General features: G+C 42.2%; 2 protein-coding genes and 1 long non-coding RNA gene across 5 annotated transcripts in view; 2 read left to right on the top strand and 1 right to left on the bottom strand.

The window, feature by feature from the left end:
* Positions 1 to 583: 583 nt before the first annotated feature.
* Positions 584 to 21631, bottom strand: LOC138966369 (amyloid protein-binding protein 2-like). 2 transcript variants are annotated; one of them, XM_070338582.1, is made up of 12 exons: positions 21411 to 21631; positions 19320 to 19946; positions 16733 to 17201; positions 15558 to 15791; positions 12225 to 12349; positions 11112 to 11217; positions 10330 to 10537; positions 8829 to 9009; positions 6956 to 6982; positions 4969 to 5141; positions 4604 to 4716; positions 584 to 3652 (listed from the first exon to the last, which is right to left on the bottom strand). In XM_070338582.1, the coding sequence occupies exons 1-12, from the start codon at positions 21629 to 21631 to the stop codon at positions 3464 to 3466; spliced, it is 2673 nt and encodes an 890-aa protein (XP_070194683.1). In that variant the 3' UTR covers positions 584 to 3463. The 2 variants fall into 2 exon arrangements, with proteins under 2 accessions (XP_070194683.1, XP_070194684.1); XM_070338583.1 differs by lacking the exon at positions 6956 to 6982.
* The window catches only part of LOC138966381 (uncharacterized), a 223948-nt gene continuing 205571 nt past the window's right edge, over positions 9033 to 27409 (top strand). For both annotated transcript variants that reach the window (XR_011455679.1, XR_011455680.1), the window contains exon 1: positions 9033 to 9584. This is a non-coding gene — a long non-coding RNA (uncharacterized lncRNA). The remainder of the gene's footprint in view (positions 9585 to 27409) is intronic.
* Positions 21627 to 26580, top strand: LOC138966379 (ATP-dependent Clp protease proteolytic subunit-like). Its single transcript, XM_070338598.1, has 6 exons — positions 21627 to 21765; positions 22194 to 22367; positions 23030 to 23126; positions 24052 to 24239; positions 24571 to 24676; positions 25517 to 26580. Exons 1-6 carry the CDS (start codon positions 21745 to 21747, stop codon positions 25633 to 25635), a joined length of 705 nt encoding a protein of 234 aa, XP_070194699.1. The 5' UTR covers positions 21627 to 21744; the 3' UTR covers positions 25636 to 26580.

Consider the following 27409-nt stretch of genomic DNA (forward strand, 5'->3'; position numbering starts at 1 on the left):
CATTACAATCTGTATTCTCCATCTCACTCTTTTGCACTGTGGTTGGCTATATTTGCGAATTCTGCATGAACATTTTTTTGCACCTTGCTTGTAAACTTGTGGTTTCTGTGTACGACTGTCCCTGTCATCCCAAGCATTTGATTGTTAGTTGACATTATACACCACAGATGAATGGATCTGTCATTTGATGTACACATCAGAGGAAAAGGGTATATTCATTACACACCACAGATGGATGTTTTGTTGATTGTTTACCACAGAAGAATAAACTGCATCATGTTATTGAATTCAAACATATCCGTGATTTCATTTTGTGTGAATGATATGAAAACATCAGGATTGAAAGTCTTGAATTGAAAAACAAAACAAATCGGTACTCGCCAACATAAGGACAGTCCATTTTTTGCCTATGAAGGCTTCTTCGGGTAACCAATGTATAGATACATTCTTATCAAGGAGCTTGGAAAGCACTGTTGCTCTTTTTGTCACACACCCAAAAAGACACACACACACATGCAGGCATACACACTCAGGTTCGAAACACTCGTACACACGGACACAGGTCACAAAAGACACATGCAAGTAAAGCTGCATTTGTTTATTCATTTGCCAATGATGTGAGCAATCTTTCTTGGTATTACTTGAACATAGCATTTCAATAAACTTTTCAACAATTTTTCTTTGGAATCACGTTGTCAGTTTTACATTCATAACAGATTGTAGAGATCTCAAGCACTGAACATTTTCCATACCTTAGCAGCTTGGACTAGTTTCAGAAGAACAGAAAAAAAACACTTGCTAGCCGGCGCACCGTACGAAGGAAGGGAGATAAACGCACAAAACACTGGAGAAGATAAGGAAGAGTTACTGGGAATGGATGTACAGAAAAACCAAAATCGGTTCAGCGCTGAGAGCACGCACGTGTTCAAAATTTTCCACGATTGTGTCCGGGGTCTACCTGAATATGCCCACCAAATTTGAAGCAGATCCATCGAGAACTTTGGCCGTGAATCGTGAACACACAGACGGACAGACACACACACACAAGCCGTTATAGATATAGATAGATATAAAGAGTATTTTGGAAATTTGACAAGATACAAAATGATTTTTAAAAAAATAAGGCAGAAACCCAGTCATTAGTATGAAGAAAGTAAAACTGAGCAGGAAATGGACAGTTATTATGTAAGAAAATTTCAAAACAGAATAAATAATTACAGTATATGTACAAACGATGGGTAATTTTCTTCAGGAAGAACAATTATGAAGTGCACAGTTGCCTCAAACCTATATTCTGTTATCATAGTTAAATGCATGCTTTCTCGCACATAACAAAATACGTATGGGGTCTCATCATCGCAGACACCACTTTACTTACTTGGAAAAGCAAGGGTATTCACTCTTTCACAACCAATACCAAAAAATATCTTCTATACATTTCCACCGCAGGGTGTAAATCATGTTCATCATAATGCATCAATATTTACACAATTTTTCTTCCTGACCTGCTCTGTTTTCAGTGGGATGACTGATGACAACACTGAAACATTTGAATATCACAGTTAACATGGACAAGATCCAGCATGGAATCCTCTGTTTAAATGGTGGGAGATCATATGCAAAGTCAGAAAAGTATAAAATTGCACTGTACAGAAACCTAAATTGTTTAAAGACACACAGCTTCAAAATGGAATTGACACTCGTATTTATGGACTGTTCATTAGTTGCACAGATGTTTTTGGTTAAAAGCATAATACCAAGATACACACATACAAAATAAAATAAGTAAATGAATAAAAAACTCAAATCCAACCTGAGCAGAATACATCCAGTAAATTGGTGTTAACATTCTCTTGAGCCACGACATAAACTCTCAACATTGTTCAGTCTCACAACAGCTGTGCTCCATATATTCACAATCCAGAAATAATCAGCAAAGTGCACACCATTAAATATCACAGTTAATGTTGAAACATGGATAAAGCATGTTGGAACTTTTAAAATGAGATGGTCACAACTTGTCCGACCTAAAAACAAATTAAAATTAAAAAAAATCCCCTTGTTTTTGCCAGAACTCCCTTGAGGAAATTCTGACGGGACGAAAAGTATACCCCCCCCTCCCCTAAAAAAAACCACCCAAAAATTAACAAATACAGTTGAACCTTCCTTTAATGACATCCAAAGGTAGAGTCTTAAAATTGAGGTAAATTTACATGAACAAAAAATCTGAGATATAAGGTCTTTAAATGGGGGAGAGGGTGGGGGGGAGGGTGGGGAAGGGGAGGGGAGGGGAGGGGAGGGTGTCAGAAAAGGCTGTTTCATTGTCAAGAACACAATGTGTCTTCACACATAATACAGTGGAATTCCCTTTCAAAGGTCCTCGTCTACATTTTTATACCGAAATCGCCATTTGACCATTAAAATGCAGAGTCTATTATCTACAATTATCAACAATACACCCCCTTTCGATCAGGAAAGACGAAGCCAGTGTAGCCGTTTGAAAATTCATTGTAGTATTCCAGCGTAGTACTCATAGTAGGATATCCTTATTTGGAAAATGCCAAGAGCAAAACTCCTCTCAAATCCCGTGCATTTCGTGCGTTTAAAAAAAAGCGTGGACAGCGCTCCAGTGTCAAACTGTTGCTGCACTTGTTTGGGCGTGGCTATAAGCATAGTGACATGAATTTGATTGGTCAGTATTTTTAGGCAAAGCACATGTTCTCAGCAAACAGAAAACAAAATATTGGAAGCGTGAGTCACGCTACCCAAAAATAAAATCTTTTTTTACATATCTTTTTTTTCTATAACTTTTTTTCCCATGGTTCATTCATCATCTGACATAACTTTTTAGCGAAATCTAACCATAAGATTATTGAAAAAAAAGCAAAAATGTAGATGACCACCTTTAAGACCTACAAAAATCTAAGAAAATCAGGTCTCAAAAAGGAGGGAGTCTTAAACTGGGGGTAAATTTAGAGAGATAAATGAACAGACAAGAGGCGAAGCCTTCAAGGCTCACGTAAGAAATCGACAAACAGTAACACAAACTCAATCACTCCGTCACACATACACACACACACACACACAGTAAGCATAGGTGACACTGTGCAAGAAAGCGAGACACTAGATCTAGATCTGTCTGTCTGCATGTAGCCTACTTATACAGACACGACTGCCAACTAGTCTCGGCCAGCTCAAAATAACAATGACCGAGACATTCCTTCGCGTGACGTCTAACCCTCTTACGCCATAATGTGACGTCTTCAAATGACGAAATGTTAAAGTTTCTACCACAGACATACACACGCACGCACGCACATACGCACGCACAGACAGACAAAGTTACGATCGCATAGGCTACACTTCGTGAGCCAAAAATGTGAACATACAAGGTCTTAAAAGGGAGGAAGTCTTAAATTGGGGGGGTCTTAAAATGGGGGTTCCACTGTAGCTCCAATGCCCTTCACTTGATTTTGAACAGAGAAACCCCCTTGACGCTGTCCTTGATGTTCTGTATTTTGTGCACGGCAGAGCCCCAGGTGTCAAACTTTTCCAGGAAGTCCTGGAAGATTGGCGGCGCCTTGTTCAGCTGCGTCTTGTCGATGGGTGCATCTTCCTTGGGGTTGTTTTTCAGCCACTGGGACAGCATCACCTGACACAAAACAAGACAGATCTACATTTGTGTACAGAACCTTGCAGAGGTTGGTTTTACATTCGTGACATTTCTTATCCGTGTTCTCCGCTAGCATTAAACCCAACCCTCATCCCCGAAATCGGCGTATGGCTGCCTATATAGCGGGGTAAAAACGATCAAATACTTTAAAAACTACATGTGTCAATATAACACTTACCTCGACAGTACTATTCTACGCTCCCGGATTATTTTGGACTAAGAGGCTCCTTTTCTGTGTGGACTATCACCTGTTGGATTATTGTGTGTTATTCCACTTCTGGCTTGAGGCTACGTTGTGTTTCCTTCAACTTGTGCCTCCGTTTGTGTGTGGCGGACTCGGCGTGCCTCCCGTCCTACTTCGTGGTGACCGGTCGTCTGCTTCTCGTTTCGCCGCATTCACTTGAGTATTGACCTAAATTTTCTTTGAATTTTGTTAATTCTCGGTCTTTAAGGGTACGTACAGGGCGAGGTAGGATGTCTCGTCCTGTTTTGGGCTCTGGTTCTACGGAACCAGAGTCTGCCGGGGGCAACCCTTCTCCGGGCGCCCAGCGTCATGTTTTACGCACGGAGAAGGGGATCTTTCGGCGCTCCGACTCTCCCAGCCAGAAGTGGAATAACACACAATAATCCAACAGGTGATAGTCCACACAGAAAAGGAGCCTCTTAGTCCAAAATAATCCGGGAGCGTAGAATAGTACTGTCTCGGTAAGTATCATATAGACAGTAGGCTTAAAAAGAAGCCTTACAACTTGTGCAACAAAAATAAAACAGTGTACACGGGAGTTTCAGTCCATGAATGCAGAAGAAAACGAAGAAACCAACCCCACTGTGCTGCTGAAAATCTTTTTTTAACCAATTTTTAATCACATTGGAGGCGCATAAACATGAAGACAAGCTCAACACTACAACCACAAAGGCACACACACACACCTGCATCCTGTCGCCCTCTTCAGGGTTGGCAAAGGAAGCCCCCTCAGTCTGAAGGAGGGTGATGAGGGTCTGGAAGCACACTTCGACCCACCTCAGGTAATGCCCTGTGGACTCTGCAACACACCAGTCACGGTGAATAACAAAGAATCATAACCAAGTGAGGCACAGCTAATAACAAGATCAAATCATAAAGGGAAGTAAGCGCTCTCAATAATGACAAACAGTAGGTGAGAGCTATGCCACATAACAATATTTCATTGTCCCATCCTTGGGGATTTAAACCCGTGACCCGCAGATCACAAGTCCAGTGCTCTACCAACTGAGCTACCGGGCCCCCAGAAACATAATGCAGTCAGCATACTCACCAACAGACATGAGGACCTGTTTGAGGTGATAGATGGCCTTGTCGTGTTTGCCGATGACGGTGAGGAAGGTACCCAGGGTGGCGTGGGCCAGAAGCAGGTAGTTGCTGGACGACGGCTGACACAGCTTCAGGTACTCTACTGCCGTCACAAGGTGCTTCTCTGCTAACACCATACTGAACAGACAAAAAGAGCACATTCTCAAATCCAGTGGAGAGCTTTGACTTGTTGAAAGTTACCAACCAGGTGGGAGTCAGCCACGGTGTTGGATTGGTTGAAATTGAGATTTGTCATTTCAACGAATCAGACCCTGCGGTTTGTTCTCACTTGGCACCCACTTTAGCTTCGTGCACCTCACCCCTGTTTCCCAACTCCATTACTGGGTACAGCTGAGGTGCACAAAGTGAAACTGGGTCCCACCCAACTGGTCGGATTGGATGAAATTGAGAGCTATTGTGATTTCAACCAATCACACCCTGGCTTGATTCTCACCCACTTGGGTGAAAACTGGCTTGGGTCCAGGACTGCGTTGCACGAAGTGAAAGAGGGTCCCACCCAACTAGATCACAACTAATCTCTATTTCAACCAATCCGACCCCACAGTTGTGTACCACCTAGTTGAGTGGCCGCACCCAGTTTTGCTTCATCATGTCATCCCAGGGGACGCCTGGGCCCCAGTGGGATCCATTGGCACGGCTCTGATTGGGGGCCCAAGAAACAGGACCAAGCAATTTTAAAAGCAATTTGATGGCCTCTCCTGGCAGATAGAACACACACAAGAAAGACTGCTCCTTGATTATTTTCGTTGCAGACATTTTTTAGACCTGCCAACCCTTGTGAAACCTTTAGTGTAGCAATTTACATTGATTTTGAATTGGGTAAGAAATTTACAATAACTATACATGTACTTACAACTGGTGTTTTTCACACAAAAATTAACAATAGCCAAAGGAAAGACTGCAGCTTGAAAGAAAAGGGAGTGACTAATCTAAATCGACTACTCCACAAAATACAAGGACAAATAATTGAGATAAAGATCAGAAACTGCGCACATTATCAAGCAATCGAATCTGCAAGTAGGGCACTGTTACACAGCTTATTAAAGCTTGCAGTGAAATTCTCTTACCAAGACCTAATTAGCACTGACGTTTCTGTTCAGCGTTTCCTGTGCGAGCGACTCAGTTAATAATGACCCTCAATCAATAATCAGCCTTGCAAAATAGACTGCTAATCACCTGGCTAATGTGCCCCCTGTAGGCAGTATAGTGTCAACCACGGGGCATGGGTACAAGGTGAAAATGAATAACAATTACAATAACAATAAAAATGCTTTATCTAGCATTGACAGAAAATGTACATAAAGCCTGTCCACTACAGTGGAATCCCAATTTTACAACCTTCAAAAATCTAAGAAAGTCAGGTCTTAAAAAGGAAGGAATCTTAAAAAGGAGGTCAATTTACAGAGGCTATGAACAGAACATGCGAGAAAGGAGGGTCTTTAAAAAGGGGGATGTCTTACATGTTGGGGCCTTAAAAGCAGGGTTCCACTGTATTTCAAACATCAAGCAGCTGCTGGAAAGAATGAAGCGGATGTCTACAGAAACTAGGAGAGACGCTTCTAATGCAAGCACAGAAGAATGTTGAAAGCAATTGGGAAAAGGGTAGTGAGGTATGCATAAATAGTAGGAAAGTTAAATAAAACCATTTTAGTTAATACATGACTGCCACAAAGTGAGCTACAAAATGAAGGAATAAAAAAAGAAAAGAGGTACAGTGGAACCTCTTTTAAGACCCCCCCCCTCCCCCCCCTCCCCCCATAATCTGTGTAAATTCACCTCCACTTTAATTAACACTCCCTCCTTTTTCAGACCTAATTTTCTTCGATTTGTTGAGGTCTTAAAAAGGGGGTTCCACTGTACAGAGAAAAAAGAAGAAAAAAAGAATCTGTCAATCAAAGCAAAGAGGTTTATCTGTCATAAGCTGTACTTACGGTTGGTCATTCATATCTGGATGTTTTCTAATAGAAAACAAGACAGTGCACATACGAGAAACAATTATACACACTGAGAAAAAAATATGTACCAAAAAACAGAAGATGGCACAAATAAAACGTACAGAAATCACACAGACGATACAAGTGTACACACTATCAAGAGATGAAAGTCACATACACTTTTTGGACAGCCCCCCGCTGTAGAATTTACCCGATGCTCCCCAGCATGTCGTAAGAAGCGACTAACGGATTCTGTTTCTCCTTTTACCCTTGTTAAGTGTTTCTTGTATAGAATATAGTCAATGTTTGTAAAGATTTTAGTCAAGCAGTATGTAAGAAATGTTAAGTCCTTTGTACTGGAAACTTGCATTCTCCCAGTAAGGTCATATATTGTACTACGTTGCAAGCCCCTGGAGCAATTTTTTGATTAGTGCTTTTGTGAACAAGAAACAATTAAATAAAAAACGCTCGCGCTGGACCCGAGTACTCTTCAGACTGGCTCGCTCAATAAATATAAATGTTTGGAATGTCTGTGGTGTGAATGTTGGTTTCTGACCAGAAATGCAGATCTATCTCTGGCCGATTCATAGATTCAACCTACAAACTGCGACCTCATCTGTGATCAGATGGCCAAGCAATGCGTGAAATCTTTTATTCTAAAGCCTTATGGCTCGTTTCGACAAGCATTAAACGGATGAAATTAACCACATGCAGTTTATTCTTCAGAAAAATGCACACAAAAAATGGGTTGGGTTCGGTGATTTGTACATAAACGTCTTCCTCGCGATAGATTCGCTTATTATTTTGTCTTATGAAGCCGTCATCAACACGAACACAATGATTGCAGAAGCAAACTCTGTACCTACACGACCGAGACACAAGACTGATTATTTCACAGCTGCAATGTGAATAGAGAACAAAGACGTTTTGGGTAAGCTTACTCACGTCAGGTCTTCACTGACAAGCTAGGAACAGACGGAAAATTCCGAACAAAAGTAAATGACGTCAAAGTCTCTTTCGCTTTGCGTGTAACTTTGTCAATATGACGTATTTTTGTGTGATGCGTTCGGCTGTTCTATCAGCTCAATGGCTGCGTGTTGCCCCGCCGGTGTGAACTCCTCCTACGGCCAAGTCGTTTTTGTGGTTTATTTCGCATTTAGGTCCCAGGTAACATTATGAAGTTTTAATACAATCAATCGGACCTATTATCAAGTTAGTGTATCAACTTTTGAACGAACTGCGCCCAGTAGTTTCCCAGCAATAAGCTGTTAAGTCGAAACAGACACACACAGAGACAGACACACGATTAAAGTCTGCTGAGCCCAAGTACTAGCGTACTCGGGGACAAGTGGCTCTATCCCATCTCCCCGTCGCGATATAACCTTCGTGGTTGAAAACGACGTTAAACACCAAATAAAGAAAGAACTTTTTGGACAATACAATCATGCCGTTTCTTCAACAAGAATTTCATGCTCCTCAAATGTATTAACATGCTATGCACATGTAGTGACACAACCATTGTTGCTAAGCACAGATCTTTTTTCCTCAGAACATTTTTGCATGCGTGACACAAAGGGAATTTTACAGTAGTGCACAGTCACAAGTCATAAAGACAAACGGTCAGTACATTTCTCACGAAAGAAATTAGCCACCTTTGACATTGCTGCTAATACCACACCATAAATAGAGAATACTACATGGCTTGCTGTGTCGTACCAGATTTACACGAGTTGTTTTTTTAAATATTGAACTGCGAGCGAAAGCAGAGGGGCCTCACACCACAGGTACCACTGTTCTACACAAGAACAAACTTTAAAGAAAAAAGAATTGCCAACAAAAAAAAACAGCCCAAAATGTCAAACCAACTTACTCGTTCCTCTTCGAGTAGATCTGCCCCAGGAGAGTATGTACCTGGGCTGACCGCAGGCTGATGTCACCGTAGTGATTGATAATGATGTTGAGCGCCAGTTTGGCCTCCGTCTCGGCCCAGCGAAGCGTTGAATCCTTCACCTCCTTGGGACAGTGAAGAGATTTCCACTGTAGCGCCATGGCTGCAATAGATATATTTGTTGCCTTGTCATGACAAGTGTAAACGCAACTGATGGAAATGACTGTGAGGGTACAACACAACTTGTAACATAAATGCTACGCAGACAAGGAAAAGAAATTGTATACCATGGACAATACATACTACATTTAAAAGTGAAAATTTCCTTTTAAGACCTTCAAAAATTGGAAAGAAAAGTCTTAAAAGGGTCCCCCGCGGGTTAGGGGGAAGAATTCACCCGATGCTCCCCAGCATGTCGTAAGAGGCGACTAACGGATTTTGTTTCTCCTTTTACCCTTGTTAAGTGTTTCTCGTATAGAATATAGTCAATGTTTGTAAAGATTTTAGTCAAGCAGTATGTAAGAAATGTTAAGTCCTTTGTACTGGAAACTTGCATTCTCCCAGTAAGGTCATATATTGTACCACGTTGCAAGCCCCTGGAGCAAATCTTTGATTAGTGCTTTTGTGAACAAGAAACAATTGACAAGGGGCTCTATCCCCTCTCCCCCCTTTCCCCGTCGCGATATAACCTTCGTGGTTGAAAACGACGTTAAACACCAAATAAAGAAAGAAAGAAAGGTCTAAAAAGGGAGGGAGTGTTAAAAGGGAATTTCACTGTACCGTCAAACCTCTTCATAGGGCGGGGATGTAGCTCAGTCGGTAGCGCGCTGGATTTGTATCCAGTTGGCCGCTGTCAGCGTGAGTTCGTCCCCACGTTCGGCGAGAGATTTATTTCTCAGAGTCAACTTTGTGTGCAGACTCTCCTCGGTGTCCGAGCACCCCCCGTGTGTACACGCGCAAGCACAAGACCAAGTGCGCACGAAAAAGATCCTGTAATCCATGTCAGAGTTCGGTGGGTTATAGAAACACGAAAATACCCAGCATGCTTCCTCCGAAAGCTGATTGGCGGCCTATACCCCAGACGGGGTCACAGGCGTAGGTGAGGTGAGGTGAGGTTCCTCCGAAAGCGGCGTATGGCTGCCCAAATGGCGGGGTAAAAACGGTCATACACGTAAAAGCCGTGGGAGTTTCAGCCCATGAACGAACAAACAAACCTCTTCATAACAACTACCCAAAGGGACCGACCAAAACAGGTGGTCATAGACAGGTGGTAGCTATGGAAATGTGAAGGAAAAAAACTGTGTTCGGGATCTTTCACAAATGGTTAGTTATAATTGAGAGGGCAGATTCCAATGGACCATTTACATTTTCCCACTTCGGACACCAACTTTTTGTGTGTGCGCAACTCTAGTTGCTGCTAGCTTTTCACTTCCAGGAAGCTATCCGAATTACCCACCAATTGCATAATAAAGCAAATACCTACCAAAGTTGGCAAGGAAGGGGTGCAGCAAAGCGTGACCGTCGGGCAGCTGACCGCGAGCGATGCGCACAGCCTCCATGGCGTGGGTGTAGTAGTCGTCATTGACGCGGTAACCCTGCACCGCCATCAGGGCCTTGCTGAGTGTGCGGTGAGCCGTGGCCAGGTGAAGCGTTTCACAGTTGTACACCTTCTCTGTCGTCTCCAGCAATTCCTGAAAAATTGGCATGTTAAAAAAGTTGCACCAAATCCAGGATGTTTGGCGTTAGCAGTCAGCGAAACATGTGAACTTTATTATTTCAAATTGCCAAAACATTTGCAATCATTTCGGTAGAACTCACTCACTCAACTCAATGCCCGTCACTCCTGTCAGGGCATGGGCCGCCAACAACAGCTCTCCAGAGTCCTCTGTCCTGGGCCATCTTTTCTATATGACTCCAGGTGTAGCCCATCTTTCTGGTAGAACTGCTGAACTTTTTGTTCAATCTAAGCAACATCTGTGTATCTTATCCTCAGAAACTATAGAACTATCCATAGATATTTTCCATTTCAAATCAACTTGTGCTCAAACAGAGACACCTAGACCATGCATTCCCATAAAAGAACATGGACATTTCTAAAACAAAATGTGAAATATAGACTGCTGCTCTCGCACACATGTTATGTATTCATACGTGACATTTAACCAACAACACACCAGTACATTTACACATGCATGCAAGTTTAGATGCAAACACATATGAATGTGCATGCACTCACACACACTTTTTTTTTTATCACAGACTTACAGTTGCCAGTTGCACTCCAATGCTGTCTTGTTTAAACTCGTTGGACAAGTGGCACAGAGAATTCAGTGCTTTCAGGTACATGGGATGGTGCTTTCCAAACCTATCCCTGAAAAAAATTATTGGAAAACACAATGTTGTTGGTGAAAAAAGCTCATAACCTTTTGAAAAGAAGCAGGCAGAACTTAATAAAGTGGAAGACTGAAACATCTTTATCTCCTCCATAGTTATATCAAAACATTGTTGTGAATGACATGAGAAAATGATAACTAATAGTTTTGGTTTCAATTTCGGCCAGTTCCACATGTAAGAAGTTGGTCTAGTGACTTTGTCGGCATCCGTCGGTCCCGTGGGTTCAGTTGGCGCAGGAAAAACGCCTGCTGTGGCTGTGTAGACCGATGTGTGAGTGGCAGTCTCTGCCGCAGACTAGTGACTTACTTGGCTAATTTGCCTGTGGATGTGCGGGGGGAACATAGGGCTGCAAGAAACTAGTCTAGCCCAGTGATGTGCGGGGGGAACATAGGGCTGCAAGAAACTAGTCTAGCCCAGTGATGTGCGGGGGGAACATAGGGCTGCAAGAAACTAGTCTAGCCCAGTGATGTGCGGGGGGAACATAGGGCTGCAAGAAACTAGTCTAGCCCAGTGATGTGCGGGGGGAACATAGGGCTGCAAGAAACTAGTCTAGCCCAGTGATGTGCGGGGGGAACATAGGGCTGCAAGAAACTAGTCTAGCCCAGTGATGTGCGGGGGGAACATAGGGCTGCAAGAAACTAGTCTAGCCCAGTGATGTACGGGGGGAACATAGGGCTGCAAGAAACTAGTCTAGCCCAGTGATGTGCGGGGGGAACATAGGGCTGCAAGAAACTAGTCTAGCCCAGTGATGTGCGGGGGGAACATAGGGCTGCAAGAAACTAGTCTAGCCCAGTGATGTGCGGGGGGAACATAGGGCTGCAAGAAACTAGTCTAGCCCAGTGGAACCCCCTTTTCAAGACCTCCAAAAATCTGAGAAAATTAGGTCATAAGAGGGAGGGAGTCTTAAAATAAATGTAAATTTACAGGGGGTATAAACAGGTCTTAAAACGGGGGGCCTTAAAAGACGGGTTTCGCTGTACTCACAGTGCAAACTGCACAGCAAAGATGGCCAGAGTCTCGGCCTTCTTGACCTGCCAGCAGGCACAGTGGGTCATGACAGCGTGGGTCACCACCTCCACCACCGCCTCGGGGTCATCCGGGTCCACCTCCTGGCAACACACAGCATGCCATTATTACACGCATTAGCAATCACCGCACAATACACATCATTCCTACACTCATTAGAAATCACCGCACAGCACACATCAAACAAAATCAGTCAAATGTCTGTTTTAAGACACTCTATTCTTAGACCAATTCTGTTTCATGACCTCTGAATATCCTCTATTCTTAGACCAATTCTGTTTCATGACCTCTGAATATCCTCTATTCTTAGACCAATTCTGTTTCATGACCTCTGAATATCCTCTATTCTTAGACCAATTCTGTTTCATGACCTCTGAATATCCTCCATTCTTAGATGTCTGTTTCAGGACCTCGTTTCCCAACAGTGTCTGTTGATAAGGTCTCTTAATTTACGCCCATTATGAAACTCCCCCTCGTATAAGGCCTGAATTTCTTAGATTTTATAAAATCATCAGCAATCCAAATGTAACCGAGTGCCGAAACACCACAATCACCTTTGGAGGCGAAGTCCAATCAAACAGGATTGAGAATTTTAGAGCTTATTTCTAAGCCCTATAAAAACTGTTATGCATTCGCAAAGGAATCCATGAACATACAGAGAGACAAAAGCCGCCAGACCCCATCATAAACAGAACTCTACAATCCACAGGTGTTGCCTACCGGTACTTCTAAGGCGAACAACTCTGCAGAGTCTGCTGTGAAGGGCGACGGTACCCAGTAAACATTTATGGTGCGCCGCGCATGCATTCACCGTCGCTTGGGCGATCCCACCTGCGCGGACATACGCCGCGGAGACTACGCGCCGGTGCATTTAAATTCTAGGTTACACCATCGCCACTGTCAATGCGCCATACCTGACGCGGCGCAGTTCCAAAATGCGGGTGTATTTGTTTTGCTTGGTTTTTGTTGTTGTTGGTTTGTTTGTTTGTTAATTTTGTTTTTACGTAGAGCCGAAAGGTACATCGGATTGTGGGTTGGTCGTGCAGACGGTAGGAAAAAAACCCAGCTTTAAAATGTGAAAAAGTCCAAATATAGCTATTTCTTTAATTTAATTCGGCGGCTAAACGGCTCAAGCGATTTCAAAATCCTTTTAAGACAGTATCATGCTATTGAAGGGGTACACTAAAAAAAAATTGGCAAAACAATATCTGGCCCCTTACGGCAAGCAGCTTGATTTCCCCAAAACGTTTCACGAGAGCGGCGTCCTAACCGTAAGAGCTAGCGCCTGCGGATTTTTTGTGAACGAAGAGGGGGGGAATGTGCTTATGAAAATCAAATTTTCGAGAGCCTATAGGTCTTGGTTTTTTTTAAAATGAATTTAGTGGGGGGCGTCGGAAAAGATCTGTTTTCAAATGTAAACACAGTACGGATAAAATAATAAGAAGATATATAGATCTGTTTAACCAATCACAATGGAACTCCAAAATATTCCATAGATTTGTTTACTTAATTTTTGAGTCACTTGAGAAAAAGTGACTCTATGTAATCGGTCAGTGTTAGTCTGTCCGGCCGGCCGTCCGGCCGGCCGTCCGGCCGGCCGTCCGTAGACACCACCTTAACGTTGGACTTTTCTCGGAAACTATCAAAGCGATCCGGCTCATATTTTGTTTAGTCGTGACCTCCAATGACCTCTACACTTTAACGATGGTTTCGTTGACCTTTGACCTTTTTCAAGGTCACAGGTCAGCGTCAAAGGAAAAATTAGACATTTTATATCTTTGACAAAGTTCATCGGATGTGATTGAAACTTTGTAGGATTATTCTTTACATCAAAGTATTTACATCTGTAGCCTTTTACGAACGTTATCAGAAAAACAAGGGAGATAACTAGCCTTTTCTGTTCGGCAACACACAACTTAACGTTGGGCTTTTCTCGGAAACTATAAAAGTGACCGGGCTCAAATTTTATGTGAACGTGACTCCCAGTGACCTCTACACTTTGACGTCTGCTTTGGTGACCTTTGACCTTTTTCAAGGTCACAGGTATGTCTTGAAGGAAAAAAATTGAAATATCATATCTCTGAAACTATTCATCGGATTTGATTCAAACTTTATAGGATTATTCTTTACATCAAATTATTTACATCTGTATTGTGTTGTGAATAGCAATTTCTTCCTGTCCATCTGATGCCTCATATAATATTCAGAACTGCGAAAGTGACTCGATCGAGCGTTTGCTCTTCTTGTTAAAAGATAAGTTCGAAACATTATCATCTGATAAGTCGCCGCATAACCTTATAGGTTCCAGCGACTAGATATTCCTGATCCTGTTCCCCGGGTTTTCGAACCAAGGGCGGCAACTGTGCAACCATAGACATGTACGTCATCATGATCTCCCCTTATTATGCGTTATTCATCGTCAATAATTTGACCGTCTTGGTGAAATGGTAAGATATATCTCTATGTTTTTTACATGTAAAAATACAGTTATAGCAGTTATGTACAAAAATAAGCAGCATATGCTCTTTTCGCCAAAGTAAAGTCTTTTTTTCTTTTGGTTTCTTACATGTGTCACAGCACACCGCAAGCATTTAGGCGAATAGCAAGTGAGTGGTATATATATATTATCAATTGTATAGTAGGTAACGGTGTTAATTACACGTTTTCCATTTGTGTCTTTGATTATTGTTTGATGCCATGTATGATATTACAATATGTCTTTCAAGTCAACAGTGTGTCCAGTTAGATTGCGTACATGCATAGTCATCATAACTCGAATTTTGTTTTACTTCGAATTACTTGGGATGCGCCGCATCGACTTCTAGCATGCATGTCACCTGCTCCAGGCATGGTCACGCGATGGTCAGGCGCACCATATACGCATGCGCCGCGTCGACTAGTGGACGATCATAGTATTGACTGAGGCGCATGCACGGCGCATGTGTATGGTGCATGCGCGGCGCATGCGCGGCGCACCCAAAATGTTTACTGGGTAGTCTCCCTGTCACACAAGCATAACATACATCAAGCAAAACAGCTATTTCCCAGAGGATCAAATCGAGGTCAACTGCCTGGGAATGCGACATCATTCACATCATTATTACATTCATCATCAACCACAGCATAGCAAACATCAACCACAACAGCTGCTTCAAATTTCAGTCACACACACACACATACTGTACTTTTAGGGCTGCCATTTTAAACTTTTTACATCTTATTCATTTCATCTCACATTCATATCCTACTTTTTTTTTCTTCTTTTGAAGATATGGAAAATTCCAAACGAACCTGAAGCGCCTGTTTGCACCAACTAAACGAGGTGTGAATAGATCCATACTCCAGCATCATGGCGCCCAGTTCTTGATGCATGCGACCTTCATTCAGCACTTTCTGGCCAAACGACATCATCTGGACCTGGAAGGCTATTTGAGCTGCGGAGAAATAGGACTGCTGAGCCGCCTGTAGTTCGTAGGTGTCGTTACGCACGGCCATCAGTTTGACGAGTGCTTTGTATTCGTCTATCTGCAAGACGGAAAGAGAAAGGGAATGAAACGGAGTGCACAAAGCACAACAATCACCTTTGGAGTCACATGCCAGTCCAACAGGATTGAGAATTTTAGAGCTTTATGAACAGCCCTATCAAAACTGCGATGGGTACGCAAAGGTTCCCAAGAGCATACAAGGTGACACCAGCAGCCACACCCCACCAAAAGGAGCTACTCCACATCTCACTGGTACCCCCCGCGGGTTAGGGGGAAGAATTTACCCGATGCTCCCCAGCATGTCGTAAGAGGCGACTAATGGATTCTGTTTCTCCTTTTACCCTTGTTAAGTGTTTCTTGTATAGAATATAGTCAATTTTTGTAAAGATTTTAGTCAAGCAGTATGTAAGAAATGTTAAGTCCTTTGTACTGGAAACTTGCATTCTCCCAGTAAGGTAATATATTGTACTACGTTGCAAGCCCCTGGAGCAAATTTTTGATTAGTGCTTTTGTGAACAAGAAACAATTGACAAGTGGCTCTATCCCATCTCCCCCCTTTCCCCGTCGCGATATAACCTTCGTGGTTGAAAACGACGTTAAACACCAAATAAAGAAAGAAACATCTCACTGGTGTGCTGTCTTGCAACGTACCCAAAAACTTCAAGCTACTACAAATAGCTCACACTTTGTCATGGAGACAACTCCATCAATGAAGAGCAACTGCCTGTGACAAAGGGTGACTACGTACTGCGTTACCTTGTCACAGCAAGATGCTGTTTCCTCGAATGATTGTATCATTACACACTGTTATCAGTTTGACGTGGGCTTTCATTGACAGAATCACTTTAAAAAAAGTCCAACCCATCCAATTTTTAACAGCCCGGACAACTCTCAGGGAATCGATTATTCTCAGCAGTAAATCAACTACAGTTAACACCACAACCTATTCATTTGAGATTCAACTGCAGCATTAAACCCTACCCAGTTTTCGATGGCAGGATTTGCCCTCAGGAAGTTGATGATGTTCTGCAGGACCTCCTCAGCGAGAGACCACATCTCCACGGCAACCAGCAGCTCCACAAGCTTGAACCCGATATCGACGACCTGGCGGTGAAGGCCAGAGGTCAGGTCAGCCGCCAACATGTCAAGGACAGAGGCGTAGCTGGTAGTCATGTCTCTCGCGATGTTGACGTCTGCGTCTTGCAGGGTGCGGACGTACTTGAGGTACAGGTGGAAGAGCTCGGGATGAGACAACAGCTCCTGCACTGTGTCGCACATGCACAGTTCGAACCCGACAGGCAGCTGACGACGTCGGGCCAGCGCAGAGATGACCTCCAACCGCCGGAGGTAGTGGAGGGCCGTCTGCTCCTGACGGAGTAGGTCATAGGCTTCCTGGGTACCGGCTTTCTCCAGAGAATGTCGCACGGAACTGGGGAGATCTATCAGTGATCTGCAGAAAGAAAATGACAAAAATCTATCAATTAATCTATTGATCAATAAATCAATTCATCCGTCCATCAATCCGTGATTTGTGCAGAAGATGAAAAAATAATCAATAGACCAATAAATCAATTCATCCAGATCCATCAATCAGTGAATTGCACCCCATAAAAGTCAATAAGATATACCACAACATTTTTGATGTGATGACTCAAATGCAAAGTATAGGCCATATAGTTCTAAGTGAAATCTGCAAAGAAATGCTACCATGCATTAACAAAAAAAAGACAAACTTTTTTCTGTTGTTGATATCAGATAAAGCATGAACAAAACACAATGCAAATAAAAAAAACTGCCCCTTCCCCATCTTCTTCGGGAGAGGATTTAAAAAAATGATTGAAATGTCAACATCAATGTTTTCAAACTGTTATTCAATGAAGAAAGCTACTTATCGTATGTGTTATTGCTAAAGTATTGACAGTCATCAGAGACATATTCTATCTATGTCTCTGCCGTCATTTGAGCTTATAGCTGGCTCTGTTTTGCCATTTACCCTACCTTCATCTCTAATAGGATTGTACGATATTACATCATGCACAGCGGTGACATTTCTACAACTCCCTGTGGCAATTTCGCTATTTACTTCACTGTCCAATATTATAGCAATCAAGCAAAAAAAATATGCCAGTCACACTGATATCTGCAGCTTCTCTAGTTAGCTAGTCAATATACACTCAGTATAATTGCAGTGAAGCAATCAGGGGGCCTGTCGAGAGATCAATACATTGTACAGCGGAACCCCCCTTTTAAGACACCCCCAATTTAAGACTCCCTCCCTTTTAGGACCCGTTTTCTCACATTTTCTGTTCATAACCTCTGTAATGTACAGTGGAACCCCCCTTTTAACCCTCCTTTTTAAGACTCCCCCATTTTAAGACTCCCTCCTTTTTAAGACCTGATTTTCTCAGATTTTTGAAGGTCTTAAAAGGGGGGTTCCACTGTACCGTACTTCAGTTTTGTGGAGAAGAGAGTCTGACAACATTTTGAGAGACTTAATTGAACTTTGCTGTTCATGATCCTACACTTAGTGATGTGCTTTCACTATATGCTATGATGCAGATTTTACCTCTGAGTGTGGGAATTAATTATTATGTATTGATTAATAAAGCTTTTGGCACACTAATTACTTATCCCCTATTCCAACATTAACTGTGACACAGTCCATGTTTTCTGTTATTCTTGCCATCTTGGAAAGGACTGGTAATTTTAAATTTCCAATAACAACCTAGCTAGATGCGCATCTGCAGGAACACTGTACATATACTGTTATACATGTATTAAAATCATACAGTCCATAAGATAATGTCTATTTCAAGTGCCTGTGGTAAACTGTCCATCCCTAGTAAAGTACCATCTATGCGTAATAAGCTGGAGTTGCTGCTACTCATCTGCTTGAACCCAAGGAATCTACATCAATAAAAAATTTCATACATCAAAAATGCAGTGACTGGAATAAATCATTCATAGATAACTCTGTTTCCATGGAAACAGAAGTGTCTGATTTTGTCAGTCAGTCGGTGTTGCCACTGAATAGGTCTTGCTATTATAATTCAGGGCATCATAAACGCAGCCCTTTTTTTCCTCCTGCTCTAGAACTTTTGTCTTACCTTTGAATTGTTTTGAATTTAAAAATGACAAAACTCCAATGTTACAAGAAAAGCTACTCATCTATTACATTCAGGGGACACAGCTCGCATGAGTTTTGGCCAATAAAAAGCCACACAAAAATGTAACTGACCTACCAACCCTAATTTGTTGGGCCTCGTCAACGGAAACAAACATTTTATTTCTTTTGGCCGAGTCCAAAGTGTCTTTTCATCTGAGGCACCACTGTAGTAATTTGATGGGATCACTTTTTACACTGGGATCTTACATCCCCTCCATATGCATAAGTGGTGTGACACACACATGACCACATTGACCAGAAATTAAGATTGACATGCATGCACAAGAATTAAAAATAAGATAAACATTTACGGTTAATTAAATGTTTAGTGGGACACACACACACACAAACACACATGTATACAAACAGGATTGCACTCACACACAAATCTGACGCACTAACCTGAAATTATCTGGAGTGGGGATCCACTGGTGAAAGAAGCCTTTCACCAACATCATGGGCTTCTGACTTTCCCCGCTCCACAGCGACATCTTGTCAATGTCATTGTTCACACTCAATAGATCCCGAGGCCTCTCTGCTGCCTCTTCTTCTAAGTTCAACACGTTGGGCTCTGTCTGCCTCTTGCTGATCAGCGGAAGAGCTTTGTAGCGTGGGTACTGAATCTTGTTGTTGGCCCGACTCTCCGTCTCGCTGAACTTCCCTGCCTGAGATGTGGGGCGGTGGATCATAGTATTGTCCAAGAACTCTACTAGAGATCGGTATCTCTGCTTCACGTTGCTGCCTCCTTCTGGGTTCAGGAGCGCGTCACGGAAACACTTGTACCAATCCGACTCCTTGTTTTTGGTGGGGAGAATATCGATGAGTATACGAGCACGATCCTGTGGCGTTCGTCCTGTCTCAATTCTCCGACAGTCTTGTTCAGTGACAATGCCGTTCCTTATGAGTGAGCCCAGGATGTGCTCGACCTTCAGCTCCTGAACCAGCGCAATGCGGTTGACTTTGAGTCGCATCAGGTTTTGTCTGTCCATGCCGGACACGTGGCCAGGAACAAGGGGGGCTGCTGGCATCCTGTCAACACAAACACATCGTGTTACAAAGTTTGTTCCATTAAACCTTAGGCTGGTTGTCGCAACATATGTACCGTTACTTTACGTATACTGTCACCTGGTTGTCACAACATATGTCGCGCTACTGGCTCAGTCTGTTTGGTCGGTTTCAATTTTCTTTATTTTTCTCTCTGTTAATTCACCAGTGGCTATGTAACATGTGTTACAGAATTGCACCAGTGTGAGGGTTAAGACCTGGTTTGCTGTGTTTAGGAGGTCTTAAAAAGGGGGATCCACTGTTCTGAAATGTACAGCCTATCTGATGAGATGACACCTTTGAATGACAGACACATTCCATGCCTCCTAGTCCATTATCTTAAATTTATCCTGCAATGAGAGAATACCTGCAATACATTTATAAGGGCACTTTCGTTTGGTCAAAAAGACACCCTCTCATGACAGACATCTGTGTATCCATTTGATGATTTTTCGTGATGCACTTTTAGGAGCCGATGAAATTGTTCCTGTATAAGCAGCTGTTCTTTCTTGGCAGGAAAAAATGCAATTCACGTTAACAGACCATGTGTGTGTTAAATTTATTCCTGTTTTATGAATATTTTTCGTGTACAGACAGGGTGGGGGAAAAGTGCACATATATGCACTGTGTTGTGTGATTTTTATTTGTGGTTCGACACCACAGACACCGACACACTTCACAGTGTACATATATCTAATAGAACAAGAACATTTTATTTTTTGCCCGGACAGCCCATACAAGTTTGTACTACAGTGGAACCTACCTCTTACAATTCCCCAGATTTAAGACTTTGATCGCTGCTTTTAAGACCTTACTTTATCAAATTTTCATTCATTATCTCTGTAGATTCATGTCCATAAAAGACTACATCACTTTCAAAATCGGATTTTGTAAGATTTTTTGAGGTTTTTCTAAGATGTTTTAGAGGTCTCAAACAGGGTTCCACTGTCGGTACTTTTCATGCTGGCACACCTCGGTGAAATAAATACATCGACTTGATGTCACCTTCCATTACCAAAGGCGAAATTACCCGTGCTTATGGGGAGTTATTACCGGTCATGCACAACTCTCCCGGATCAATACGAGCCTCAGAGAGTCGAGAGAGCATTGATTTCTCGGAGTCTGCTGCTACGTACACAACTTCATTACTGCGGACCAGTCCCAAAGCACTGTTGGAAATAATTGTCTCTCGTTTTGTCATGCTTTCGGCTATTTCTTGAAATAAAAACTGCGTGTGAAAACAGACTTCTATCCGTACAGATTTCTCACTAAGTCTAGCTTTCTTGTTCTGTTTGATCGAGCCGAGATTCTATTGGCCTCTCTTCAACTCTTGTTTGAGTTCTCAACATACACGAACTTCCCCGTTTCCCCTCGCGGCTCAATCACATAATTTCAAAGAGAAATCATCAAACGACAGTGAAATGGCACAACGAAAGTGACAATACTTACTCTGAAATCACAAACGTGTTCTTTCGTAAAGTAGACGTCATTTTATCAAAACTTTTGGAGGCCGACGCGGGAGATTGTTTACTGTTGCCAGTCCGCCATGTACGCGGTTGCGGGGTGAAACCATTCGGAAAGTCAATCGGTCTTTTCCGTATAGTTCCGTAGTTTCGCGGAAAAAGCCGAACGGAAGTTCGGTCTTCAAGGGAGAACACTGTCAAAGGCATTTCCTGTGCAGAGACCGAAAGAACACCGCTGATGTAACAAGAGTCAGAGTAACTTTGGAGATTGAAATTTACTTATTATTTTCGAGCATTGTCTTCTCGTTACACAGCACAATATGAAGACGTCGTTGCTGAAGGTACGTAACTTCTGATTAGTAGATCATGCAGTCTCATAGCATGGACTTTCTTTTTGCTTTTAGTGATTGTCTCAGTAGAACTAGAAACTCAAACTGTTAGGTAGGCTACTTTTTGGGTGATGTTAAAAAAGTGAAATATTGTAGTTATTTACCACAGACAAAAATTTCCAAAACTAAACCGATTTTTCTCTCAGTTGAAACTTGAAAGTGTGATTCTGAAATTAAAATTAAAACAATCGTATGCATGGCACTTACTACTGGATTTAGCACTTACCGGCAAGGTTTAGCCACATAACTGTAAAATTAAAACAGTAAAAGCTGAAACAGTTGCTTTAAATTTTGAGCAAATAGGGTTATGGTTGATGTGCTTCTTGATTAATTTGTTCATGCTGTCAACTGATTTGTTTGTAATTCTTTCTTCTGAACAGCACTTGTTGAGAACATGTGTAGCTGGCATGCCACAGGCTCGTCATTTTCACCCATCTCTAAAGCAGCTGTATCCCATGGTTCCCATTGTCATCGAACAGACTGGTCGAGGGGAGCGAGCATACGACATCTACTCTCGATTGTTGAAGGAAAGAATTATTTGCGTCATGGGGCCGGTAAGTGATCAACAAACATAAAATTACAATTAGTACCTGTACAAATGACCCGAGCTATGACTGTGTATTAACTATGTCATGGCAGCTACTCTTCAGACATTTTTCAGCTTACTGCTTTGTGTTCTGTAAAACTGACACTTTTTTTCTTTTCCCATGTGTTCAAAAGCAATGTAGAACCTCTCAACTAGAACTAGTAGAAGTTTGTACTGATGTCATAGAAAATGATACTGTAGATCGAGTATTCCACTTTTGCAAAGTAGTTTCATGAATCTAGAAATGGTTTTAGATTGTATAAATACTGTGAAAACAATTTCAGCTGACTGGTTGTTATCTGATGAATGATTTTTTTTATGCAGACAGTGTATATTTTATTTGAATATATTCATCATCTCTGTTTCAACATAGTGCAGGAGCATGGGTTTCTTGCTCTGCTAAGAAATATTTGTAGAGGTTAGACGAATTCTAGAACTCTCAGCACAGAGAGTTATATTATATATATAGACAGCTGGCCCTGACAGTTCTTACTTGCTTACTGTTAGCTATGCCCTCTGGTATGTAGGGCAGCAGGTCCTAATAGTAACAACAGATAGTTTAGTCTTCACAGCTTTGAAATCGAGAGGGTGAAGGGAGATAACTTGTGATTTTGCTTTTGCTTACCGCAGATCAGCGATGATCTGTCCAGCGTGGTGGTGGCCCAGTTATTATTCCTTCAGTCCGAGAGCAGCAAGAAAGCCATCCACATGTACATCAACAGTCCTGGTGAGTGTGGCAGCTCATTATTGACTCTTTGTCTTAGAGCAGTCATACACATTGAGGTCATAGCAGTAATGATCAGCATTTACTGTTGAGCCTAACTGCTCTCACAGCAAACTTCTGAAGTCATACCATTATTAATTATTATGCCCTGCAGGACACACAATTGATAAAAATTGGAGTGTCAGAAATTTTGTTATCTGCGTGGTAGGATAAATCTGACAACTGCCTATTTCCTTGGATGTTGCATCAGTGCACAGTGTGTTAGTTTCAGGGGTGGGTTCAGCTAAGATAAGTCCTGTTTCTGCATTTCAGTTGTGTACACTCAGACTTTTGTTTGCGACCTCTCTCACAAAAAGTCGGATCATCAAAGGCCATTTATCAAAGAAATGTAAAAACACTTCTTGAGGTATCACCTGGGATAATTTGTATGTAAAGTATCATGAAGATCGGTCCAGTAATTTTTTCTGAATTGCTCTACACATACACACACATACACATACACCACAACCCTCATCTCGATTCCCAGTCTATGTTAAAACACTTAGTCAAAACTTTACTAAATATAATAAACAAGTCGTGTGAAGCGATATAAAAACATTTAGTCAAGCTGTCGGCATCAAAGTAACATATTAACACCAAAAAACAGTCATCGCCAAGACTATTTTAAGATAGTCTCGAGTAACCACATCAAAAGACCGAGAAGATCGATCCAGTAGTTTTCTCTGAATCACTGTACACACACGCATGCACACACACACACACACCACAACCCTCGTCTCGATTCCCCCTCTATGTTAAAACATTTAGTCAAAACTTGACTAAATGTAAAAAGAAGAGTTGACAGAGAGAGAGAGAATGAAGAGAAAAGGCACAATCTCTTGTTCTATATCTAACATCAATGTTTGTACATGTATGTATTTGATTTCAGGTGGTTCGGTGACAGCAGGGTTGGGTATTTACGACACAATGCAGTACGTTCAGCCACCTATCAACACGTGGTGCGTGGGGCAGGCCTGTAGCATGGCGTCTTTACTGCTAGCCGCCGGACAGAAGGGACACCGCTACTCCCTGCCCAACTCCCGCGTCATGGTGCACCAGCCCTCTGGACAGGCTGCGGTAAGAACAACAAAGCTCCCCTCATTAAATCAAGTATTGACTGAATGTTTCAAGATTGTCAAGGTGGCCTTCTTGCCCTTGAGGAGAGCACACAGGGATCCTCGATCATAAAATGAAATCCTAACTGTCGGTGTCAATGAAGAAAGAAAGTACTAAGGGGGAAAAAACTGACAATGTAAAAATAGAAAGAATGTGAAAGTGAAAGAAAGAGAAGAAGGGACATTAAAGTACAGAACTATTATTTCCGATGAGGTTCTTTATGCATTTTACAACCTTAAAATTCTTTTTATTAGTGTGTTATGTGTACGTCTGGAATACTTTGTTGTAACAGGGTCAGGCCACAGACATCCAGATCCAGGCAGAGGAGATTGTGAAACTGAAGAAACAGATCAACCAGCTCTACGTCAAACACACAGGGCAGCCGCTGGATCATATTGGTGAGTGGTACTCAAATAAAAAATTCGAACTGTAGACTGCCAACGTTCTAAAATTCAGAATAAAAAAACCAAGCAAGGACTGGGTGGCCGAGTGGTAACGCACTTGCGCTCGGAAGCGAGAGGTTGCGAGTTCGATCCTGGGTCAGGGCGTTAGCAATTTTCTCCCCCCTTTCCTAACCTAGGTGGTGGGTTCAAGTGCTAGTCTTTCGGATGAGATAAAAAACCGAGGTCCCTTTGTGTACACTACATTGGGGTGTGCACGTTAAAGATCCCATGATTGACAAAAGGGTCTTTCCTGGCAAAATTGTATAGTCATAGATAAAAATGTCCACCAAAATACCCGTGTGACTTGGAATAATAGGCCGTGAAAAGTAGGATATGCGCCAAAATGGCTGCGATCTGCTGGCCGATGTGAATGCGTGATGTGTAAAAAAGTTCCATCTCACACGGCATAAATAAATCCCTCCACTTTGAATATGTGCGCGATATAAATTGCATAAAATAAAAATAAAATATAAAAATAAATCCCTGCGCTTAGAACTGTACCCACGGAATACGCACGATATAAGCCTCATATTGATTGATTGATTGATGTTATAGGAACGTTTAATTGTGAAAGGTGGGTGAGAAATATGTTAGCACAGAGGACAATCCCTTTATCTTATAGTTCAGGGAAAATTCATGGTCTGCATCTTTTCCTTACCTGAAGCAACCAAAATTTTCAACTTGGTGTTTTGAAATGTTTTGAAGATAGTGATAAGTTTTTTTTATTAAAGTTCGTTTCACAGATATTCTGTTGAGTAGGAAAAGCCTTCAACCCTCGCTGTTCTGTGTTTTCAGAGAATTCCATGGAGAGGGATCGCTTTATGAATCCCCACGAAGCCAAGGAGTTTGGCTTGATCGACCACGTTCTGGAGCATCCCCCAACACTTGAAGAGGCAGAACAGGGCAGCAGCTAGACCGTCTCCTTCCGTGTTCCTGACAGAATGTATCTGTGTTAGACAGTTGTTTGCTTGTGATACAAAGAGTAGTACAGTGGAACCTCATTTTAAGACCTCCTAGGGCGGGGATGTAGCTCAGTCGGTAGTGCGCTGGATTTGTATCCAGTTGGCCGCTGTCAGCGTGAGTTCGTCCCCACGTTCGGCGAGAGATGTATTTCTCAGAGTCAACTTTGTGTGCAGACTCTCCTCGGTGTCCAAACACCCCCGTGTGTACACGCAAGCACAAGACCAAGTGCGCACGAAAAAGATCCTGTAATCCATGTCAGAGTTCGGTGGGTTATAGAAACACGAAAATACCCAGCATGCTTCCTCCGAAAGCGGCGTATGGCTGCCTAAATGGCGGGGTAAAAACGGTCATGCACGTAAAAGCCGTGGGAGTTTCACCCCATGAACAAACAAACAAACAAAACCTCCTAATTCTGAGAAAATCACGTCTAAAAAGGGGGTGTTTTACAATGGAGGTAAATTTACTAAGGTTACGAACATGAAAGCTTTAAAAGTAAGGTCTTAAAATGGAGGAGTCTTAAATTGGGGGGGGGGGGGGGGGGGGGGGGTAAAGTGGGGTTCCATTGTAGTACCTGCGATGTGAGGCCCCTCAAATAAGAGGATACCTCCCAATAAAGGACCCCCTTCTGTTGTCCTTTTCTCCATTACTTTAACCAAATATAGACCACCTACAATTTAGGGACGCTTTCTTTTGGTTGCAATGGTGTCTTTTCATCGCATCCGCAGGTACTACATTATAAAATCTGAACACTTGTGTGTACATGCGAGTTGACTTTGTAAGCTGGACATTTGGATTTTCACCCGTATCTGTGTATGCTACAATGTATGAGAAGTTTGATGTATGTGTATAAGCATTTCATAACTGTGGATTTTATGCAAGTAAACATTGTGAATGTACTTCTCTTTGCATCAATGTTTTATTTTAGATGAGATTGTGTGTGTGTATGTGTATGTGTGTGTGTGTGTACTCGGTATGATAAACCAGGACAAGCCTTTCAAAACACACCAAATAATACCCCATATCCTGCACCCCATATCCTACACCCCCCAGCAAAAGAGAAAATTGATATTTCAGTTGATGCATGTCTAATCAATCTTAAAATACATTGCAATCTATCTCCAAAACCTACACAGACTCTCTTATATAAATTGTAAAAGATGCTGTTCTTGATAAAAATTTGGTTTGAGAGATAATTCTCAATGCAAGTCCACTGAGAATAGATTTTATAGAACCTTCCCTTCCATGTGAATGATATATAAAAGCTCTTATCAGTCATTATATTGAGTTTACAACACATAACAGAATAGACAAGAAAATACTCTTCAAAGCATGCTCAGTTTTGCTTACTTCATAGTTTCTTTGTGTAAAACCTGTTACTGTTTTTCTTCTTCTTCTGCGTTCGTGGGCTGAAACTCCCGCGTACACTCGTGTTTTTTGCACGAGTGGAATTTTACGTGTATGACCGTTTTTTACCCCGCCATTTAGGCAGTCATACGGCGTTTTTGGAGGAAGCATGCTGGGTATTTTCGTGTTTCTATAACCCACCGAACTCTGACATGGATTACAGGGTCTTTTTCGTGCGCACTTGGTCTTGTGCTTGCGTGTACACACGGGGGTGTTCGGACACCGAGGAGAGTCTGCACACAAAGTTGACTCTGAGAAATAAATCTCTCGCCGAACGTGGGGACGAACTCACGCTGACAGCGGCCAACTGGATACAAATCC

The sequence above is a fragment of the Littorina saxatilis genome, linkage group LG5 (genome assembly GCF_037325665.1).
Source record: "Littorina saxatilis isolate snail1 linkage group LG5, US_GU_Lsax_2.0, whole genome shotgun sequence".
Lineage (NCBI taxonomy): Eukaryota > Metazoa > Mollusca > Gastropoda > Littorinimorpha > Littorinidae > Littorina > Littorina saxatilis.